This window comes from Haliotis rubra, unplaced genomic scaffold (assembly GCF_003918875.1).
Source record: "Haliotis rubra isolate DU_JTF1 unplaced genomic scaffold, ASM391887v1 Scf23, whole genome shotgun sequence".
In the NCBI taxonomy this organism is placed as follows: domain Eukaryota; kingdom Metazoa; phylum Mollusca; class Gastropoda; order Lepetellida; family Haliotidae; genus Haliotis; species Haliotis rubra.
The window spans coordinates 2,431,453-2,450,773 of record NW_025766336.1 but is presented as its reverse complement, the minus strand read 5'-3'; the positions used below and the strand labels follow the sequence as shown (position 1 = coordinate 2,450,773).

The following is a 19,321-nucleotide window of genomic DNA, read 5'->3' as shown; positions in this document are numbered from 1 at the left end:
TTATTTAATCATTTAACACCTACATAACTTTTGTTGCAAATCAACGTGTATTTTGGACCTCATATCAGACAACACTGATGCTGTATCGTCACACCTGTAATTTTAAGTTAACAACAGTATGGTAACAATGATACTTAAATTAAAATGCAATACTAATTAAGAAGTGCGTTGGCTTAAAATTAAAGTTTGCTACAAACATTCCTAATTATCTTAGCATCTACATTATTGTGTTATATCATTGTTGTGTGCCAGGTGGTCAGTTAATGCTGTGCATCTGCAAATCTTCCCCAAAGATACTGACTGAAAATAAGCAAAACTAACATTGAATCGATCATGTACTGTATCATCAGTTGCAAATTTGTCTTGCAGCCATACAAAGCGATTTTTGAAACTTTTTCCGTCTACACAAACAAGTTGTGAAAGTTTACCTGTAGCCTGAGCAATGGCCTTCATGAGCACGGTCTCTCCTATGCCCAGCTCCATGCCGGCGTAAGCTGGAGCCAGCTTGTTGAGACACAGGTAGACACACTGAAGCAGATCCCCAGGGGACAACACAATCACTGACCGAAAGAAGTTGCACAGGATCTCAATCATTTTTAGCCTGTGGAGAGAAAAGAAAATATATACTGAGAGAAAGAAATAAAGGAAAATTCAAGCGTTCCTTTAATTTTTTCCAGTTTTCATCGCCGCTTTGAATAGCGCAGTAGGAGAAAATGTGAGAAACAAACAAGGGAACTCTGCCATGAAGTGGTGTTCCCTTATTTGTTTCTCTCAGTATATGATGATTTTGCCTTCAGTCTGACTGCCAGAAGCAACAGTGACATTGGTACATAAATGCCTCATATATACAGATTTGTATCCTATCATGATAACTGTCCCTAGGTGTTTCTCAACAGATTATCAAATACACAAAGCTGTATATCCCCAATAAGAGCTGGGGCATTATCAGGGCTTGATTTCAGCATTAAGAATTTGCACGGGTATAACCTGAAACCACAAAATGCAGCCTGATATGTACATACCAACTTGCACAGAGTGTAAGTCAATAAAAAACAGACTTGAGCAGAAAACAGAACAAGGCTGAACATCCTTGGAGCAGTGTCTGTAATGATTACATGACAGCGACTGAAAAACTCCTGTTCATGTCATGAAATTTTATGAAGTAAGATAAAATGATCTTATTCGACACAGAATAATTTTGTTACAATGATGTAACTTATAAGTACTAAAACTAAAACATTACATAAACTTTTATATTGAGCAACAGGTACAAACTTTTCTGTCAGTTGCAAGAAAGTTATTACCTAAGGTTGCATTAGGTGCAAGAAAGTTCTTACCTAAGGTTGCACCAGGTGCAAGTAGGTTTGATCTACCTAAATTGAGCGATACATCTTGATTAAATCACCTTCAGACCCAGTCACAATCAGAGGTTCGCTGCTATAAAAGGCTAAGTCCTCCTTATTCCTCTTGAATGTGTCAACAAGTGATGACTTCCTCCACTGATGTAATGGGGAATTATTCTTAACTGTAACTCAAAAGGCCCTCAACAGAGTCCCTAAGCCCTAAGCAGTAGAGAAGGCCCTCTATGTTGGCTCAGCTGTTAATTCTTAACCCTAACCCTTTCACAAGGCCCTCTACAGATGCCTAGATGTTAGTTCTTAAACCTCTGTAGAAGAAAAATCATAAATTAGAAACTATAAAAGTTTGTTCCAGTCACTCAACCTTTGTCTGATAGTTCAAATTAAATCTTATTGATCAATCTAATAATGATTCCTCCCAGTTAACAGAGACAATGTCTCAGAAAAGGTACTGACCCTTTAAATAGAGGAAATACAGTTCGAAGGACACAATAGGTGGTCTCTCATCTTGAGACAAATGTCTAATTTCTAGCCAGGATGTACAATCCTGTTCCTTTTTTATACCAAGCTGATTGCATGATGAACTGACATAATCATGGGATGCTCTGGTGTCTGTGCCTTGTTTCCGCTGACCATCACCCCCGCGGGTGCCCTTCCTATCCTTCATAGGGACAGTTTAACCTAACCCTCAGAGTGGGGTCATTTCTACAGAATCTTAACTACATCATCCTCTCAGCTATGGACATGCCATGGTTTGATCTTCCATAGACACGACATTTGCCACAAAGTCCACAGATCCTAGTTTTCCATGTGTTAAGTCTAGACATACTTCACTAACAAAATCAATGAAAGTTTGAACAGCAAAGACATAAACCCAAACTAATTCAGATAATGTATCTTCCAACATTCGCTTGATAAGTAAAGCCATAAAAAGTACCATTTATTCCAGGAATAGATTCTGGAGGATTAAAGGAGCTTCATGAATCACTTTCAAAGCAAAAGATAGGAGAATCAAGCCCAATCGTTTTTCTTCCTTCCATATTTGTGATACTTTAACATCAAGAACTATTTAAGGACTAGCATCAGTGTGATGCGAGTGAAAGTGAGTACTCCTGCAGGGAGCATGTACTGAGCTTGATGAGGCAATCCATCTCCATCACATACCTGCATCACATAACATGTCTATAGGATTTCGTTTCTGCAGCTCCATGCCTGCTGAAGCCACATCCTAGTCAGTATCAGTGCACACAGTGAATGTCTAATATGTCACCATAATAAACTTCTACTTCTAGCTGAAGGTCACATTTCTAAAGAATGACAAGATGTTTAATGGAAGGAAAGAATATAAACAGGTCTCGATAATATGTCTGTTGGCAGACATTTATGTTTTTGAACATGTACATGTTTACCCCCATTTATGAAAAGGAACTAATTTGATTGGACAGAAACAAAGACCAGTTTACAAAATGAAAGGGTGTGTGAGTGAATTTAGTTTTATGCCACTATTAGCAATATTCCAGCAATATCACGGCAAGGGACACCATAAATGGGTTTCACACATTGTATCCATATGGGGAATCGAACCCAGGTTTTCAGCGTTTAACCACTAGACTACCCCACTGCCTGTTTACAAAATGAAATGGGTCATAGGATCATTAAGGGACTTGAATTTCAAGCGTAAGTTAAAGAATTGGTAGCCAAAAACGTTTCAGAGATTTTATTGTACTCACCTTGCAGATGTATCCTCGATGGCCTCAAATGTTTTAGAAAGTGCCAGATATGGTACTCTGAAAAATGTCATTGAACTTATGAGTACAAGAGAATTCATGTCATGGCAACCTGTGACCAATAATGTATGGGCCAAGCAAACCAGTGATTGGTAGTATGATGAACATAATGGGATATAATGATAACTCGCTATCAGCCAGTCACACATTGTAACTGAGAAAGTGTTTGGACAAGGGTGCTTGTAGAAATATTTAAGAAATATCAACGTGGAGGATACCAAAATCAGGGATCTGACCCACACTGTACCAAACTGGAAATCAGCCCAAGGTATTCCGTAGTCAGACTCTATCACTCTGGAGGTGAGGTGAAATTGGGTTTGATGTCGTGCTTGAGAATATTTTGCTCATATGACGACGTGCATGCATGTGTATGTGTATGTGTATGTGTATGTGTATGTGTATGTGTATGTGTATGTGTATGTGCGGCTGCTTGTACTAGCCCAGACTGAAGCTGGTTTTATAGTGCTAGCCCACTGAGATACCATGCCGCAGTGAAGCATGAATACCCCACTCAGACACATTATACTGACTCCGATCCGACCAGTCCTTGTTGTACCCATTAATGCCGAGCACCAGGCAGGGACCAACAAGTACCATATTTTAACGTCTTTTGGTATGACGCGGTCGGGGATCGAACCCTTGAGCTTCCGCTCTCCGGGCGGAGGCCCTAACCACCACACCACGGAGGCGGTCCTATCACCTCGAACCTTACTGAGATTGGTCTTAGCTTGGTTGCTAAAATAAGCAAACATTTGGCACATACCTGATTCACCATGATAAACTGTGTTGCATAGGCATGTATTAATTATGTTCCAACATTGCTGTCATCACAGTTGAGGTGTATTATATGTTTAATACAATTGTTTATGAGACAAATCCAAATCTGAATGACAGATACCACTCAGTGGAACAAATCCAGATTGCAAAAGTGATGCTTACTTTTCCTTGTGTTTCCAGCAGGCATCATCAACAGGATGGTACTTGGACTTGGAGGGGCGATACTCTCCATCTGAGGATTTGCTCCCGCTGCTTGGAGATGGGCTGAAAAAACAAAATGTATTTTCTAAATCTACAAACAACTTTCTCAATTTTACTTCTTGCATATTCTAATAATTAACACAAATCCTTACAGCTAGTTCAAAATCTTATCAGAAACAGAAACATGTGAAAACATTTACAGACACCATTGCTGAAATCATGCAAAATTTCAGCTTCATGGGTCTTATGGTTTCAGATGAGATGTAAAAAAATAATAGGAATGACATATAACGTACATCAGCCCCCAACAAAAGGTTATGGTGAGCTAAACCAATATCATACTTCTGAGGTTTTTCCCTTTCCGGATGAGTTAAAAATAAACATAACAGCATGGCATTTCAAACACTATCTTTCAGGTAATAAAGCCAAAGTAATTCTTGTAGACGAAGCCTTTGTTCCCCAAATTCAAACCAATTCCACGGGCCAATCTGAAATTAAAGGACTTTTCAAGATCTATGAAAATTTACTTATTGATTGTGTTAAAAATAGTATTTTATGATGATAACCTTTATTCTATTCGCAGGCTGTTGTCAGGGTCAATTGGCGAACCCATGTAAAGTGCGGTCAAACATGAAATCTTCAGACTTCCCAGACGCTATTCACAATGTGGAACAATGTCGTTTCACAAGACTTTAATCTTCTTAAACACTACCTGACACAAAAATCTTCAATACTGATAACATAAATAAGCAGGAAACATCAAACACTAAGTGGGCAGTCATATAGAGAACCTGAATCACCATGTTCAAACTTGACAAACACCACAGTGATTATCTTCAAAGTACCAGCAGAGGTGGAAAATGGATCAAGAGTCTCCCCAGATTTCTGGAAGTAAGGGCCAACTTTCTAATGTATGGTTTGTTCATAAAATCAATCCCCATGCCATGTCAACTCACCGTAAACATCCTGCTTATGAAAGATCAAAACAAGTTTCTAATCAGACTTTGTATGCTTGTTGCAGGTTAATTAATGTCAATTACTGTATCCAACTGACTGTCCAGTATGACTGTACGACAGATAGATCAAAACCATAGCATTATAAATCAAAGAGTTTTCTAATGACAGGATAGGAATGGAATTCCATGACTAGCTTAATCAATATCTGCAGATCAATGGAGAGATCCAATGTGAATACTTTTGGTTTTCAACAGAAAGAATGAATTTGTTTTATTTTTGAAAATGTTCATGTAAGGATGATTAATCGCATGACATAAAAAGTCAGCTTTCAAATCAATAATGGCATATCATATAGCTACATGGCATGATGGGAGCACGAATGACAAAGACTTGACTTGAAACCAATGCAAAAGAAACGGAATTGGATTGAAAGATAAGACAAAACAATCACACTGCAGTGCGCCATTAAGTAGGAGGTTTTCTTGCTGATTGAAACCAAAGAAAGAAATCAATTAGTGCGCAGGAACACAATGGTGGCGATTGTTTACTTGCTACTCAGTAACAAAGAGAACTGGCATGGAAATTTGTCAGGGAAAGGAGTTGTCTGTGAACGGAAAATCTAATCTCTTAAAGACCAATTCTTCCAATAATTGGCTATTGGAGTGCTATTTCTCAAACGTTGTCTCCTTCATGCTGTGGACTGACGCGAGACAATGACTGGCCGTCTAGAGGGGCTTGTTCTCCTCATCACCACTGTCAACCCCCTTAATCAAGTTAGTAAACATCCTTATCAATTGCCATTCTCATCAAATCCCTTCACCAGAAGTTGCCGACACATTCCTCGTACCGAGCAAGACTAACCTGATGTGTAAAAAACCATGTAAAAACCGCACAAACTCCTCCAACCCATTATTGACGAAGATTAGACAATTTACCCCAAACTTGCAAGCAACCTTAACTCGAGCCTCTGGCAACATAAACCAATCATCTAAGCTTGAAGAAATTTCTAGCCAATCATAAGCTCATAACACCATCGAAATGCCACTGTGGTAGCTAGGAGTTCCATGGCGATATCGGCTGGACATAGGACGCGCTCCCACGAGGTGCGATATATCAACAAGCACAGTGTTAATTGAATTGTGAATCTGATACGATGCCGAGCATCAGATAATGCTGGATGCGACTCCTGCTCGTGTAGCGCTGCCGTAGTTGATCCTGGATGGACGTCAGAGGACATTACTACTGGGACTAGCACTGAACAGAGCACATAACAGGTAAGCTTAAACTTCTTAAACTGTTACTTTCAGAGATCTCATGTCAAACCATGAGAAGGGGTTTTGTCACCTGAGATTGTGATAATTCCTTGTCAAGGTAAACGTAAACAGATGTCAGTGTAAAGATAAATTTGATTTAAGAAACTGATTGAAAAAGAAAACATCATTTAAAAAAAATAAAAGTAACTGACAGCTTAGTTTTTACACATTTTACATAAAGTACTCTAATACTGTGGTAAAAGATTCCTGAAGGAATACAATCCAAAGAAACACTGAATTAATACCACTGCTAGAACCATCATGACAATAATTGTAACGACTTCATTACTCAAATTGAATTGAGAGTTTCCTTTGATTTGTAATGCACCACAACAGTGATAGAGAACTACAGCCATAACAATCCTAACCATGTCCTACAACTGTAGCTAGGGTTGTCTCTGGGAGTGTCAGTGACAATGTTTCAAATGAATATATCCCAGTGTACTTTAAATGATGTCATATGGACTCTTTAACATGGACTGGATAGGTTATTATGGAATCACAATTGTTGCTATATAGCCTTGCCATTGGGGTGGGGTGGGGGTGGGGGTGTTCGAACCCCCCCCTTGAAAATGACTTAAGACCACAGACTTAAGAACCCCCTGAATCCCCTCAAAATTCCTGGATCCGCCCATGCTTGCAGTGATACACATAGGACATTCCATGTAGCAATTTACATACATCATGGTTAATTTCAAAGAAAAACTGTTGATATTCCCTTAGATATTTTAAAAGATTTCTTTTCCCTCACATGTACAGTGTTAGATGTGAGAAATGGAAAAGAAAAGAAATATATACACATACCCAGACAGGACTGAGATTTAAGACCCAAATACCAATCTATGCCAATGAACAGCAATATAGTGTTATCATCAAAACCTGCTAAGATTTTCTATATGGTTAATGAAATTATTTCTCAATGTAATAACCGGTGAATTACCATCCAGTCCATCATTCTACTTCTTATGTCTGTGCATAGTAACAGTGAAATCAGTGACAATAGTTCTCAGCCACTATACTATATATATGCAGGTTTTACTGTGACATGGACAGTCCAAGGGACACCCATCCATGTATTTTACCCTTGCTGGTAATATGAGGGTGTTGTAAAGTACTGAAATTGTGTAGAGTCGTGTGCTTACAGATAATTATTTCAGAACCTGAATCAATCGGTGGTCATGTGGAAATTGGTCATGTGAAAATTGGTCATGACTGCTGGGTGAAATAACAGACACAGATAGCCACTTTTGATTTGGACCCGTGAACATCTCAGTTAGAATTGGTCTTCAGTAACCCTTGCTTGTTGTAAGAGGCGACTAATGGGATCAGCCTGTCAGACTCGCTGGCTTGGTTGCCACATGTCATCAGTTCCCAATTGCATAGATCGATGCTCATGCTGTTGATCACTGGATTGTCTGGTCCAGACTCTATTATTTACAGACCGCCATATAGCTGAAATATTGCTGAGTGCGACATAAAAACTAAACTCACTCACTCACTACACTTGATTTGTTATAGGTACATTCTTGATATTATAGTGCATCTCACTGGACAGGCTATTTCGGGTTTTCTGCATCGATTCTCTACATTTGTGTGGACTGGACGTACATAATCCTGCATTTGGTAGTGTTGTGAATACATAATACTCACATGTTAGAAGAGGTTCCCAGAAAACTATGTAGTACATTGTGATATGAAATGGCTAAAGTGGTTAGACAGGCAAAGTTTGGTTGACTGCATGTCATAACACCCTTAGAATCATGTGTTGCTCATTACATCAACCACTAGCCTGTCTCGCCATGAGATATTATTTACAAACATCTGCCATAAGGCTGTGGGATACAGCTGACACGGGTGTTGAAGTGCACTGGAAGTGGAATATACTTATTTAGAGCAAGAATGAAAATCAGCAGTGTTAAACTTTGAATCCTATAAGACATAGCAGGTGCTTAAAACAATGTGTTTACATGTTTTAACTAAAATGTTTGGTCAATAAAATCAAGAGTAACTGAAAACCCAAATGATAAAAATAGAAATAGAAAACCATATGTGGATGACGAAGAAAACTTTTGAAAAAATTGACAGAAATGAAACCTTCAATAATTTCTGTTAGGCAATTAGCAAAAGTGGCTTGACACATTGACATGTGTAGATCTTTGTTTTCCATGATTTAGCAAAGCAAATTGAAAATCAGACGGATGGAGTTGAATCTTTGTGTTCAGTTGCCTTAGGGCAAGTTGCAAATTTTGGTATTTGGACATCCCTGAAGTAAAAATATTTTCTTTATGATAATCTGAGGGGTTTTATAATCATTGATATTCCTATACTAATTATGATACACCTTTTCAACGGTAGTACAGCCTAATACATGCTTGGAGTATTACAAGTCTTTCTGGAATGAAAGTAATAGTTTTAATGTCTTTGTACTTGACCTTGATTTACGATTATAATTGACACCAAGCAATACTTCCATTAAGTCTTGCTCGTCTCTTAACTATGTCAGCATGAATATGTAGAATAACACAGAACCATATGAACCTCGCTGGAAGCATTTTGCAACATATGAAGCAGAATCCGACAAATCTGTCACCCCCAACTTAAATTAGAAGTAACAGAAGTAACAGAAGTAACTTTTAATTACTCAAGTAATACTGCTGTCCAATAAGCACAATCACTGCCTTTATTTGCTTAGTTAAACGCTGCAGCAGATATAATATCCTCTGAAATAAACTTCATCAAACCAATATACAAGGAATCAATTTTAAGTGAAGAAGTGTATATTTTACTTTCTGCTGCAAGGGATACTACCGTAGTATCATGTGACTGCTATACCTTAGTGCTGAATACAAAAACCACATCACTAATGATCTCGAAGCAGACACAAGACGCTAGTCACCTAATTAAATATGGCAAGCAACAATAATTCAGCAATTACTAGGCTGCTAGTTACTTTCTAGCATCATTCCTGTTCATTATTTTCTGATATGGACAAGCCCTCCTCCTGGAACCAGCAACGAACTGTGAGGTGACCGAGGCTTCTGTGATATTATTGATTTAGGCGCTCGGAAGACAGCATTCTGACTAGTTCCTTTAGAAAACTTGAAAGATTGTCATTCAAGGTAAATCAGGTTGAAATTCGCCAGGTTTCAATTTACGCTCCACATCCTTGAAAGTAGCGAGTTGTGAGTTGATCACAAGTTAGCCTTGTTATTTGAAGAGGCTTGTGATGCTGTGTACAAAGCCAGCAAGGATTGGCTAGCAGACTGTCTGCTATGTCACAACGTCTTGGAGTACCTCAACTACAGCACACTATGGTTATAAGGAACTAAAGAGACCAGTAAGTTTAGTTTGTTTATACAATAGTTCGTTATATGCATCTACAGTAAAACATAAAACAAATGGCTAGGACCAAAGAAATAATTCCTTGCATATGTCAGTTCCTTATAAGCATGTTCGTTATTAACTTTGTTCAGTGTACCTGATAATCAGCGTTATCACCATAGTTCAGTGTACCTGATAATCAGCATTATCACCATAGTTCACCATAGTTCAGTGTACCTGATAATCAGCGTTATCACCATAGTTCAGTGTACCTGATAATCAGCGTTATCACCATAGTTCACCATAGTTCAGTGTACCTGATAATCAGCGTTATCACCATAGTTCAGTGTACCTGATAATCAGCATTATCACCATAGTTCACCATAGTTCAGTGTACCTGATAATCAGCGTTATCACCATAGTTCAGTGTACCTGATAATCAGCGTTATCACCATAGTTCAGTGTACCTGATAATCAGCATTATCACCATAGTTCACCATAGTTCAGTGTACCTGATAATCAGCATTATCACCATAGTTCAGTGTACCTGATAATCAGTGTTATCACCATAGTTCAGTGTACCTGATAATCAGCGTTATCACCATAGTTCAGTGTACCTGATAATCAGCATTATCACCATAGTTCACCATAGTTCAGTGTACCTGATAATCAGCGTTATCACCATAGTTCAGTGTACCTGATAATCAGCGTTATCACCATAGTTCAGTGTACCTGATAATCAGCGTTATCACCATAGTTCAGTGTACCTGATAATCAGTGACAATGACTTGTATGTTATTTACGAGTTGCCACTTAAATAGAGGCAAGATTCAGATTCTGACAATGACACAGACATGTGTGTTACCACTAAGGTAGAAGTAAAAGTCAGATTCTTTGAGTTGCCAATGGGACACAGGCAATATTTAGATTCTGACAATGACAGACCTATAAGTTGCCAATGAGACACAGGTAATATTTAGATTCTGACAATGACAGAGACTTTTGAGTTGCCAATGAGACACAGGTAGTATTTAGATTCTGACAATGACAGAGACTTGTGAGTTGCCACTAGGACAGAGTTAATAGATTCTGACAATGAGTTGTATGTTATGGACAAGTTGCCACGAAGACAGAGGTAACCGTCAGATTATGAGTGAGTATGGTTTTACGCCGTTTTTAAGCAATATTCCAGCAATATCACGGCAGGGGGACACCAGAAATGGGCTTCACACATTGTACCCAAAGTGGGGAATCGAACCTGGGTCTTCGGGGTGACAAGCCAATGCTTTAACAACTTGGCTACCCTACCTCCACCAGTCAGATTATGACAATGCCAGGGACTTGTATATTATGCACACTTGCTGTTAGATGCATAAAGGTGTCAGCATTCATTGAGACAGATAATGTTTTGTTTTTCACATGTGGCCGAAGTAACCTCCACAGCTGCTCAGGATTGCCAAAGGTTGTTATCACCATTTCCACACTTCAGAAAACTTTCAGTGATTTCTGATATTCTCATGTGTGATGTTACATTGCTACCCATCACCAAACAGCTTGGTTGACAGAACAGGACGGGCTGTGAACACTTTCCAAAGTTGTTGACACTTAAGACTTTGGTAACCATGAAAATGGAAGAGCCACTATCAACGTTGCATAATTAGCCCATCTAGGATGTTGTCAGGGAGGGACTACGTGTGAAAATACTAAGTCCCAGAAACCAGAAAAGAAATCTGCATATGTTTCCAATTCTGAAAAAATATGATTCATTTGAGAAGTTCATTTTTATTTAATTTTTTAAAATATATTTCCATTTGTTTGTGTGTGTTTGAGGGCATATGTGGAAACAAATTACCTTGCTTATTCATAGAACATATGGATCCTAAAGACAAACACAAAACACAATGTATTCATACCACCATGCCTGAAGCTATTCAAATTGAGCCAGAGCCAACACTCTTATTCAAGGTCAGTCCAGAATATTTCCGTAAACTCTAATTCAATTTTTGCTTTTTTCAGATTTACAAAACATCCATTATGACTGTACACATTCTTCTAAGTGTCAGACTGATATCTTTGGACTTTTTGAAGTAAAAGTTTCCATACTCTACACCTTCAATAGAACCCCTTCTTTACCAGAATGACTGCAGCTGGGCTCGAAACATGAAATACTTTCACTAACGTATACATTCACTCCTTCATTACCCATCATGGCAAGAGGCTCAACTTGGGAACATGACAAAGAAAACAACTTAACTGCTCAGCTATGGCCATAGACTGAAATTGGATTTGTAAAAGCTTTGTGTACCTGTCAAACAGTTTACATTGATTTCCAGGAAGTTTCAAGGTTGTCATTTTCACTTTTGTTTTCTAAAGTATGTCAGTGTGTGTACATAAAAGTGTGAATTAAGTGGGTCGAGGTCAACATGACATTTTGTATTGACTACTCACAAACTAATTTGCATGTTTCTCCATTGATTCATGCAAAAGTTTGAAACTGTTTGGGCTTGAGAAAGGAACAAAGACGACATCTTCATGAACAAATTTTGTCTTGTCTCAAGGATCACCATAACATCAGTTTACAAAAATAATTTTAGCTAATGTGACTTTGTTTCTGGGATCACCATATCAGATTACAAATAGGAACAATACCTGTTACCAAGAGTAGGAAAACATTACAACTGGACGTAGTCATATTCCATTTCTATGAATTAGGCAGCAGTAAGGTCTGGACCAGACAAACCAACAAACACTGCTCTGAACACTATCCTGAGCCATGACCTTGGAGGTCACTGACACACTATTAGCCCAGGCACTGAGCCTGACCAGCGACTGGGCTAATAATGTGAACTATTATAGGAGGACGCTTGTGCTCGAGTGCTTCAGTTCAGGGCGAAAGTGTGCTTTATTACACTATACATGGTGGTCGAGCGAACTGTATTTCCTTAGTAAGAATAGGAAACTACATCATAAACCGATTACAGAGTATTTACAAACAATTGTAGAGGGATAGTAATTCTGTTATTTTTTTCATGGCAATGTGATTCGACAAAAGGGACTGTCTCAGAACCATCTGGCCATAATGGTGGCAGTGTGTGAAGTGGTATTTCAATAGGTGGTCCCATGGAAGTGACTTCTGATTTTAACAGCATAATTACAAGTCAGCTTCATCTTATTCATATTGGAGGAAGCTTGAAGTGGCTTAGGCTGCCGATGTTTACTACTGATGAAACAAGTGCAGCAACAACGGATCATAGCACGATAAAGGGACACAACTTTGCACAGCTAACAGTATTGTCATTTGGTCATCCTGATCTAATGATCTTTCATTGAAAAAAACAAACGTGAAGGTCATGGCTCAAATATATTCTTAACATTGCCATGTTGTCCATATATTGCAGAAACCAAACATGAAGGTCAGGTATCAAATATACTCTTCACTCTTTACTTTGCAATGTTGTCCATTTATTGCAGAAACCAAATATGAAGGTTGGGTTGGGTCTGTTGGTGGCTATCTACCCTTGTCTGCTGACTGTTACCTTGGCAACATACTATTCAAAGGAGAATGACCAGTGTAACAACTGTTGCCGGGGCCCCCCTGGTCCACAAGGAATTCCCGGACTCCCCGGTATACATGGAACACGGGGTGAAGAAGGACACAAAGGAAACAAAGGAGAAATGGGCAGCAAGGGGATCCGTGGATATCAAGGTAGGGCCAACCATTCATCTTTTGTGAAGTCAGGAATTTAACATGACAGATTTCAAAGCCATATCTGCTGAAAATGTCCCAAACACTAACTCATCAAGGGCCTACTTACACAAAGAGATCTAAGTGCTTCAAGCGTGTACTTGTGTATCATAACATCTATATGCTGACAATAGGCATTGGGTTGTTCTCATTCTCAAGTCCAAAACAACTGTAACATATGTTATATTTGGGATTACACTTTCTTAGTAAAGTACAGATTCTAGTACTTTTGGGGGGTTGAGTCCTCATCCGGGATTCGAGCCCACACCCTCAGAGTCAGGCACCTAATCGCCAGCACACAAAAGTCAGACGTCTAGACCGCTCAGCAGGGGTGGAAATAACTTTAAAATTGCTAGTGTACATGTGGCACATGTAAAATCACTTGCCCTGATAATTTTTCCACTATACCGGCCGTTTTCTTGTTGATTTTTTTAAATAAACAACATAATTAACATTGGAAAGTCAACTGGACAGCGGTACAGTGTGATATCCAAATTTGCTTGCCCGACACAAAAAAACACTGGACTCGGACGTCAGGCAATGGGTTATTTCCACCCCTGCTCAGCAATTTTTTGTGGAAGCCGCGGTAGCTGAGCGGTCTAGGCATCTGACTTTGTGTTTTGGCGATTGAGGGTGTGGGTTCCGAATCCCGGATGGGACTCAATCCAAAAAGTAATAGAATCTGTACTTTACTAAGAAAGTGTAATCCCAAATATAACATATGTTACATTTGACCACTTTCTAAAATGGCATTGTGTATTTCAAAACAACTGATAATCAGTACATCCAGTTTGGTGCGAAAGTTGTTTGGTTACAAGTGGTCTAGGAGTTGCCACTAGACACTACAGAGTTGCATCCCTTAGTCATGAGTTGTTGCCAAGGTGAGGATTCTTGGTTTGGGTGTGGGTTTCACAAAATGGTAAATGTCCAGTGCCTGTAAATCCTCCAACTTTAAGCTGAAACAGTCTGTATCTGAATACCATTAAAAGCAGCATTAAGCCCACCTCACAAAGACAATTATACGTCACTGAAACAAATAACTAAAAAGAAGGCAACATGAATTGGGCTGCCAGCACAGCTAGTGGCTTTCATGGTCTGAGAGGCCATCAATAAGTCCTAATTCATGAGAGAACTTGCCTTGATTTATTGTATAAGCACACATGAGCTAATAAGTTAAGACAAGTCATCAATCCTTATGTTACATTTGCAAGAAACTTGCATAATTCATTCATGAGAGATGATTCATAAGCCTCATTTAGGTTCATTACTATATGCAAAAAATATGCAGTGTTTCTGGAAACCTATTAAGGCAGGACAGGACAACAGATCATCTTTGTCAAACTGTCTTGCATACATGCCTGATAGTTGGCTGCATATCAGGCTTTAAGTTAGGGGTGAAACAATACAGCAGGGTCATGATACATCACGATGCATATCATGATACACACATTTGCGTCAACCAGTATGGAAACTTCCTTACTATAAATATTTCAAGATTCCAAAGAAAAAGTTAGCTGTAGATGTATGTTGGTAGTGTCTGTTTTTGATAATGAACTTGAAATGATAATTACAATTCATTAGAGACATCTGATTGAAAAGAACACGAGGGCTGTTGGTTATAATGAAAACATAGTGAGTGTTTTAGCATGTGTATTGTCTGGTATCAATAGAGAAAAAAATGCTTTGTGTATCGTATCATCTCACAAACACGTGCTCTTGAGGACATAGTGAGTGTTTTAGCATGTGTATTGTCTGGTATCAATAGAGAAAAAAATGCTTTGTGTATCGTATCATCTCACAAACACGTGCTCTTGAGGACATAGTGAGTGTTTTAGCATGTGTATTGTCTGGTATCAATAGAGAAAAAAATGCTTTGTGTATCGTATCATCTCACAAACACGTGCTCTTGAGGACATAGTGAGTATTTTAGCATGTGTATTGTCTGGTATCAATAGAGAAAAAAATGCTTTGTGTATCGTATCATCTCACAAACACGTGCTCTTGAGGACATAGTGAGTGTTTTAGCATGTGTATTGTCTGGTATCAATAGAGAAAAAAATGCTTTGTGTATCGTATCATCTCACAAACACGTGCTCTTGAGGACATAGTGAGTATTTTAGCATGTGTATTGTCTGGTATCAATAGAGAAAAAAATGCTTTGTGTATCGTATCATCTCACAAACACGTGCTCTTGAGGACATTTGGACTAAAAAAGCCATCAATAGCTTTGGGTTAATGTACATTGTGCAACATGGCAATCCCAGCAATCCTACAGGCCTTGGCAGCAGACGTCAAATAGAGATTACTACTCAGGTGTCTGTCAGATGCCTATTAACAGTTATTTCAAAGCCAGTGAGATACTTTATGAAACAAGGGCATCACTGCAGTAATCTCTTTCTAACACATCCTCTATATACTGATGGAAATAAATAAGGGAACACATGAAAGTTTAAGCCTTTACACTTATCCAGATTTTCACCCACAGTGGAATAAAAAAGAAACCTTGAAAAGAATGTAGGTACTATAACCACTTGAAAAGACCAAAGAATATTTAACAACACACTAAAAGCATAAAGTTTCACTTCCAATACTGGCAAATTCAACTGACACAAGAGTAACATATCAAGGAGTAACAATCAGGAAAGTCGTCCTACATAATCTGATCTAAGGTCATCTCCCTAGAGTAGCCAATCACAGAACAGGATGTTGATCTAACCCATACATTTGATATCTGTCACCTCAAAATGGCTCTTCGCCCATGGATGTGTAAGAAAACTGGGGGGGGGGGGGTTTAAGCCAGTTATGAATGACATTTACCACTTTTCTGAAATCCTAGGGCATTGTATGGTACTCATAATATCAAGTAACATTTTTAGGACCAATCTGGAACGCAAAACCAAGATCTGAGGATCCTTGTACACAGAAGGGACGCAACCCTGTGCAGCATGTTGTAGCACTTTAAGCAACTGGGCCAACAGTGGATCCACAACATGATATTATACATCTCCTAAAAACTAAAACAAAACAAACATTTTACTGTAGGGAACATCTGGCACCAAGCACATTTTTTTAGCAAATGACATTTTCATTTTCCTTGGGTGTTAATCAGATCATTATCTGCATGTTTTAAAACTACCGGTATTGTCATTTACTATATCTCCACCTTTCCGTTAACTTTACGGAAATACAGTGTGTCATAAAACAGCCGTTACTGACAACACTGAGCCAAACACCAAGGTCCATAAAACAATCACATGTTGTTCCACCTGAGTTTCTTTCAGGAAGCTATCACAGGAGATTCCTTCTTGTATCTAGATATTCAGTATTGTACACATTTACACATGTAAATAGTTCACATGTGAAATATGGTCTAGGAGATATAAAGCCTTTCTGCCAGACATAACAGAAGATGTATTTCTTTAGTGAGTTGAAAATGACTAGGGGAAGGAGTTCAGAAGTGACGTTGGTTGTACCACTTTCATAAAACTTGTGAGCACAAGTATTGTGTTGATACACTGAGTATGATATACAAGGCCAATGTGGGATTCAGTCCTAGTATGATATACTAGGCCAATGTGGGACGAGGCCAATGTGGGATTCATTCCTAGGATCATACACAAGGCCAATGTGGGATTCAGTCCTTGGATCATATACAATGCCAATGTGGGATTCAGTCCTAGTATGATATACAAGGCCAATGTGGGATTCAGTCCTAGTATCCTAGTCATGATGGGATTAGTCCTAGTATGATATACAAGGCCAATGTGGGATTCAGTCCTAGTATGATATACAAAGCCAATGTGGGATTCACATACAAGGCCAATATGGGATTCAGTCCTAGTATGATATACAAGGCCAATGTGGGATTCAGTCCTAGTATGATATACAAGGCCAATGTGGGATTCAGTCCTAGTATGATATACAAGGCCAATCTGTACCACCTCAGACCACTCAGGACTCTCTTCTCCCTTCAAATACTCCATGAAGTATCCAACCTTTCTTACTTCAAACTGTAAATAGTGTCTGATAGTGTATACTTTTGGTAAGCAGCTTAAGAACTTGAAAAGTGTTCTTCCACAATGACTGAGGTATATATTTGACACGATCTTAAAAAATCAAATATTAAATTGAATTCACTTTATCTCCACAGGGGTGACAGGGCCTTCAGGACCAGAAGGTCCAAAAGGGCTCCGAGGAAGGAAAGGTCAAAAGGGCATGGAAGGCATAACTGGTCTGGAAGGGCCCAAGGGAGAGCAGGGAGCACGTGGCTATCCTGGACTGAAGGGAGATATTGGGGAGAAGGGGCAAAAGGGAGGCAGACCTCCAAAAGTGGCTTTTTCCGTCAGCCGCAGCAAGAAACTTGGACCAGTCTTACAAAATACTCCTGTCACATTTGACAAAATTCACACCAACTTGGGTGAAAGTTTTGACCTCTATTCCTCTCAGTTCGTGTGTAGGGTCAATGGCACCTATTTGTTTACTACCCACGTCCTGGGCCAAGACCAGCATGATGCATATGTGTGGATTATGTTGAACAATGAACACAAGATGGCGCTGCACGGGGACAGACGGGCAGGGTATGGGACAGGAAGTAACACAATTATCCTCCATCTTGTGGTTGAAGACCACGTATGGTTGCAGCTGTCGGAAAAGTCGGCTCTCATGAATGACTACTCCTCATTTTCCGGATATCTCTTATTTGAAGATTAGAGAATTGAACAAGAATTTGAACATTGCTACATGTGAGAAAGTTTGCTTTCCTCAAACTCATAGACTATTTAACAATCATTTAGTATGTCCATTAAATTGACTGTCATTATCTCGAATGTGTTTTGCACAGACTAGTATATGATGTGCCAGATTTGAGGAACATATGCTAAAGAAATGTGTTGTTTGCTATGTTTCACTATTTCTCATTTCATCAGTTCATGAACCTTACACTGTGTTGGGTCACTCAGGACAATACACATCATCTCATTCACCTGATCAGGATATACTTCATATTGAGCAAGATATTCTTTACATATGAAGTGCAGCTTGATAATGGGACTCCCAACAAAAAAAAAAAAGATTTTAAAATATCAAGGTGAAGGTCAGAGATAATGAGAGTCAACTGTGTACTTGCAGATAGTCATCCTGGATTAGCTACCCTGTGTTAACAAGTGGTAGACCTGTGAGCACTTCCTCACAAAGAACTTGATGATTTAGGTTTTTTACACACAGCTTTTGTTCAGACATCAGTGGATGTTATAGTCAACTGGTTTTGTGAACCTGTGACCAGGATCTGTATATGCCATTGTTTCATGTTCCATGTTGTAGCTGTGTTTAATCTTTCCAGAAACTACAGCTGATAGATGTACAAATCACTCGTCTCTTAAACAGCTTATTTGTTTTCAAATCATTTTGACCTCTGTTTGTTTCAACTCATTGAAACTCTTACAGACAAGTCAAGAGAGTTTATACGTAAGTAACATGCCTACCTGTCATTTGTAAGTCAGTAATAGAGCATACAACATTCCCCACGGCATTAATGTCCCCTGACAACGTCTGTGTTTCAGAAGTTCAGTGAGCAGTAAGTAAATAATGATTATATATTTCAACAAAAATCAACTGAAAATGACATTGACAGCCAAGATGAACCTTGTGTAGAGTCGTCAGTAAGTTACACTAAGAATGAAAGTCCAGGGCTCCCTATCACATATCTGAGGTACAGATTTAGGCATAACTTGCTCAAATATTTTTAGAGCAAACTTAAAGGACCCAATATTCAAACCACAAAATTATGAATGCATCTGAGTTTATGAACCAGGGTCCCGATCAACAAAGCCTTCATAATGTTACGACCTGTCGTAACTCTATACT

At 38.8% G+C, this 19,321-nt stretch overlaps 2 protein-coding genes across 2 annotated transcripts in view; one reads left to right on the top strand and one right to left on the bottom strand.

The window, feature by feature from the left end:
* The window catches only part of LOC124277993 (DNA ligase 1-like), a 101,961-nt gene that overhangs the window by 28,933 nt on the left and 53,707 nt on the right, over positions 1–19,321 (bottom strand). Inside the window, 3 exon segments of the mRNA XM_046713720.1 lie at positions 429–601; positions 3,089–3,145; positions 4,085–4,186. Coding sequence (XP_046569676.1) covers positions 429–601; positions 3,089–3,145; positions 4,085–4,186 — 332 coding nt within the window.
* Positions 13,193–18,360, top strand: LOC124277994 (complement C1q and tumor necrosis factor-related protein 9-like). The gene is made up of 2 exons (XM_046713721.1): positions 13,193–13,420; positions 17,610–18,360. Exons 1-2 carry the CDS (start codon positions 13,195–13,197, stop codon positions 18,167–18,169), a joined length of 786 nt encoding a protein of 261 aa, XP_046569677.1. The 5' UTR covers positions 13,193–13,194; the 3' UTR covers positions 18,170–18,360.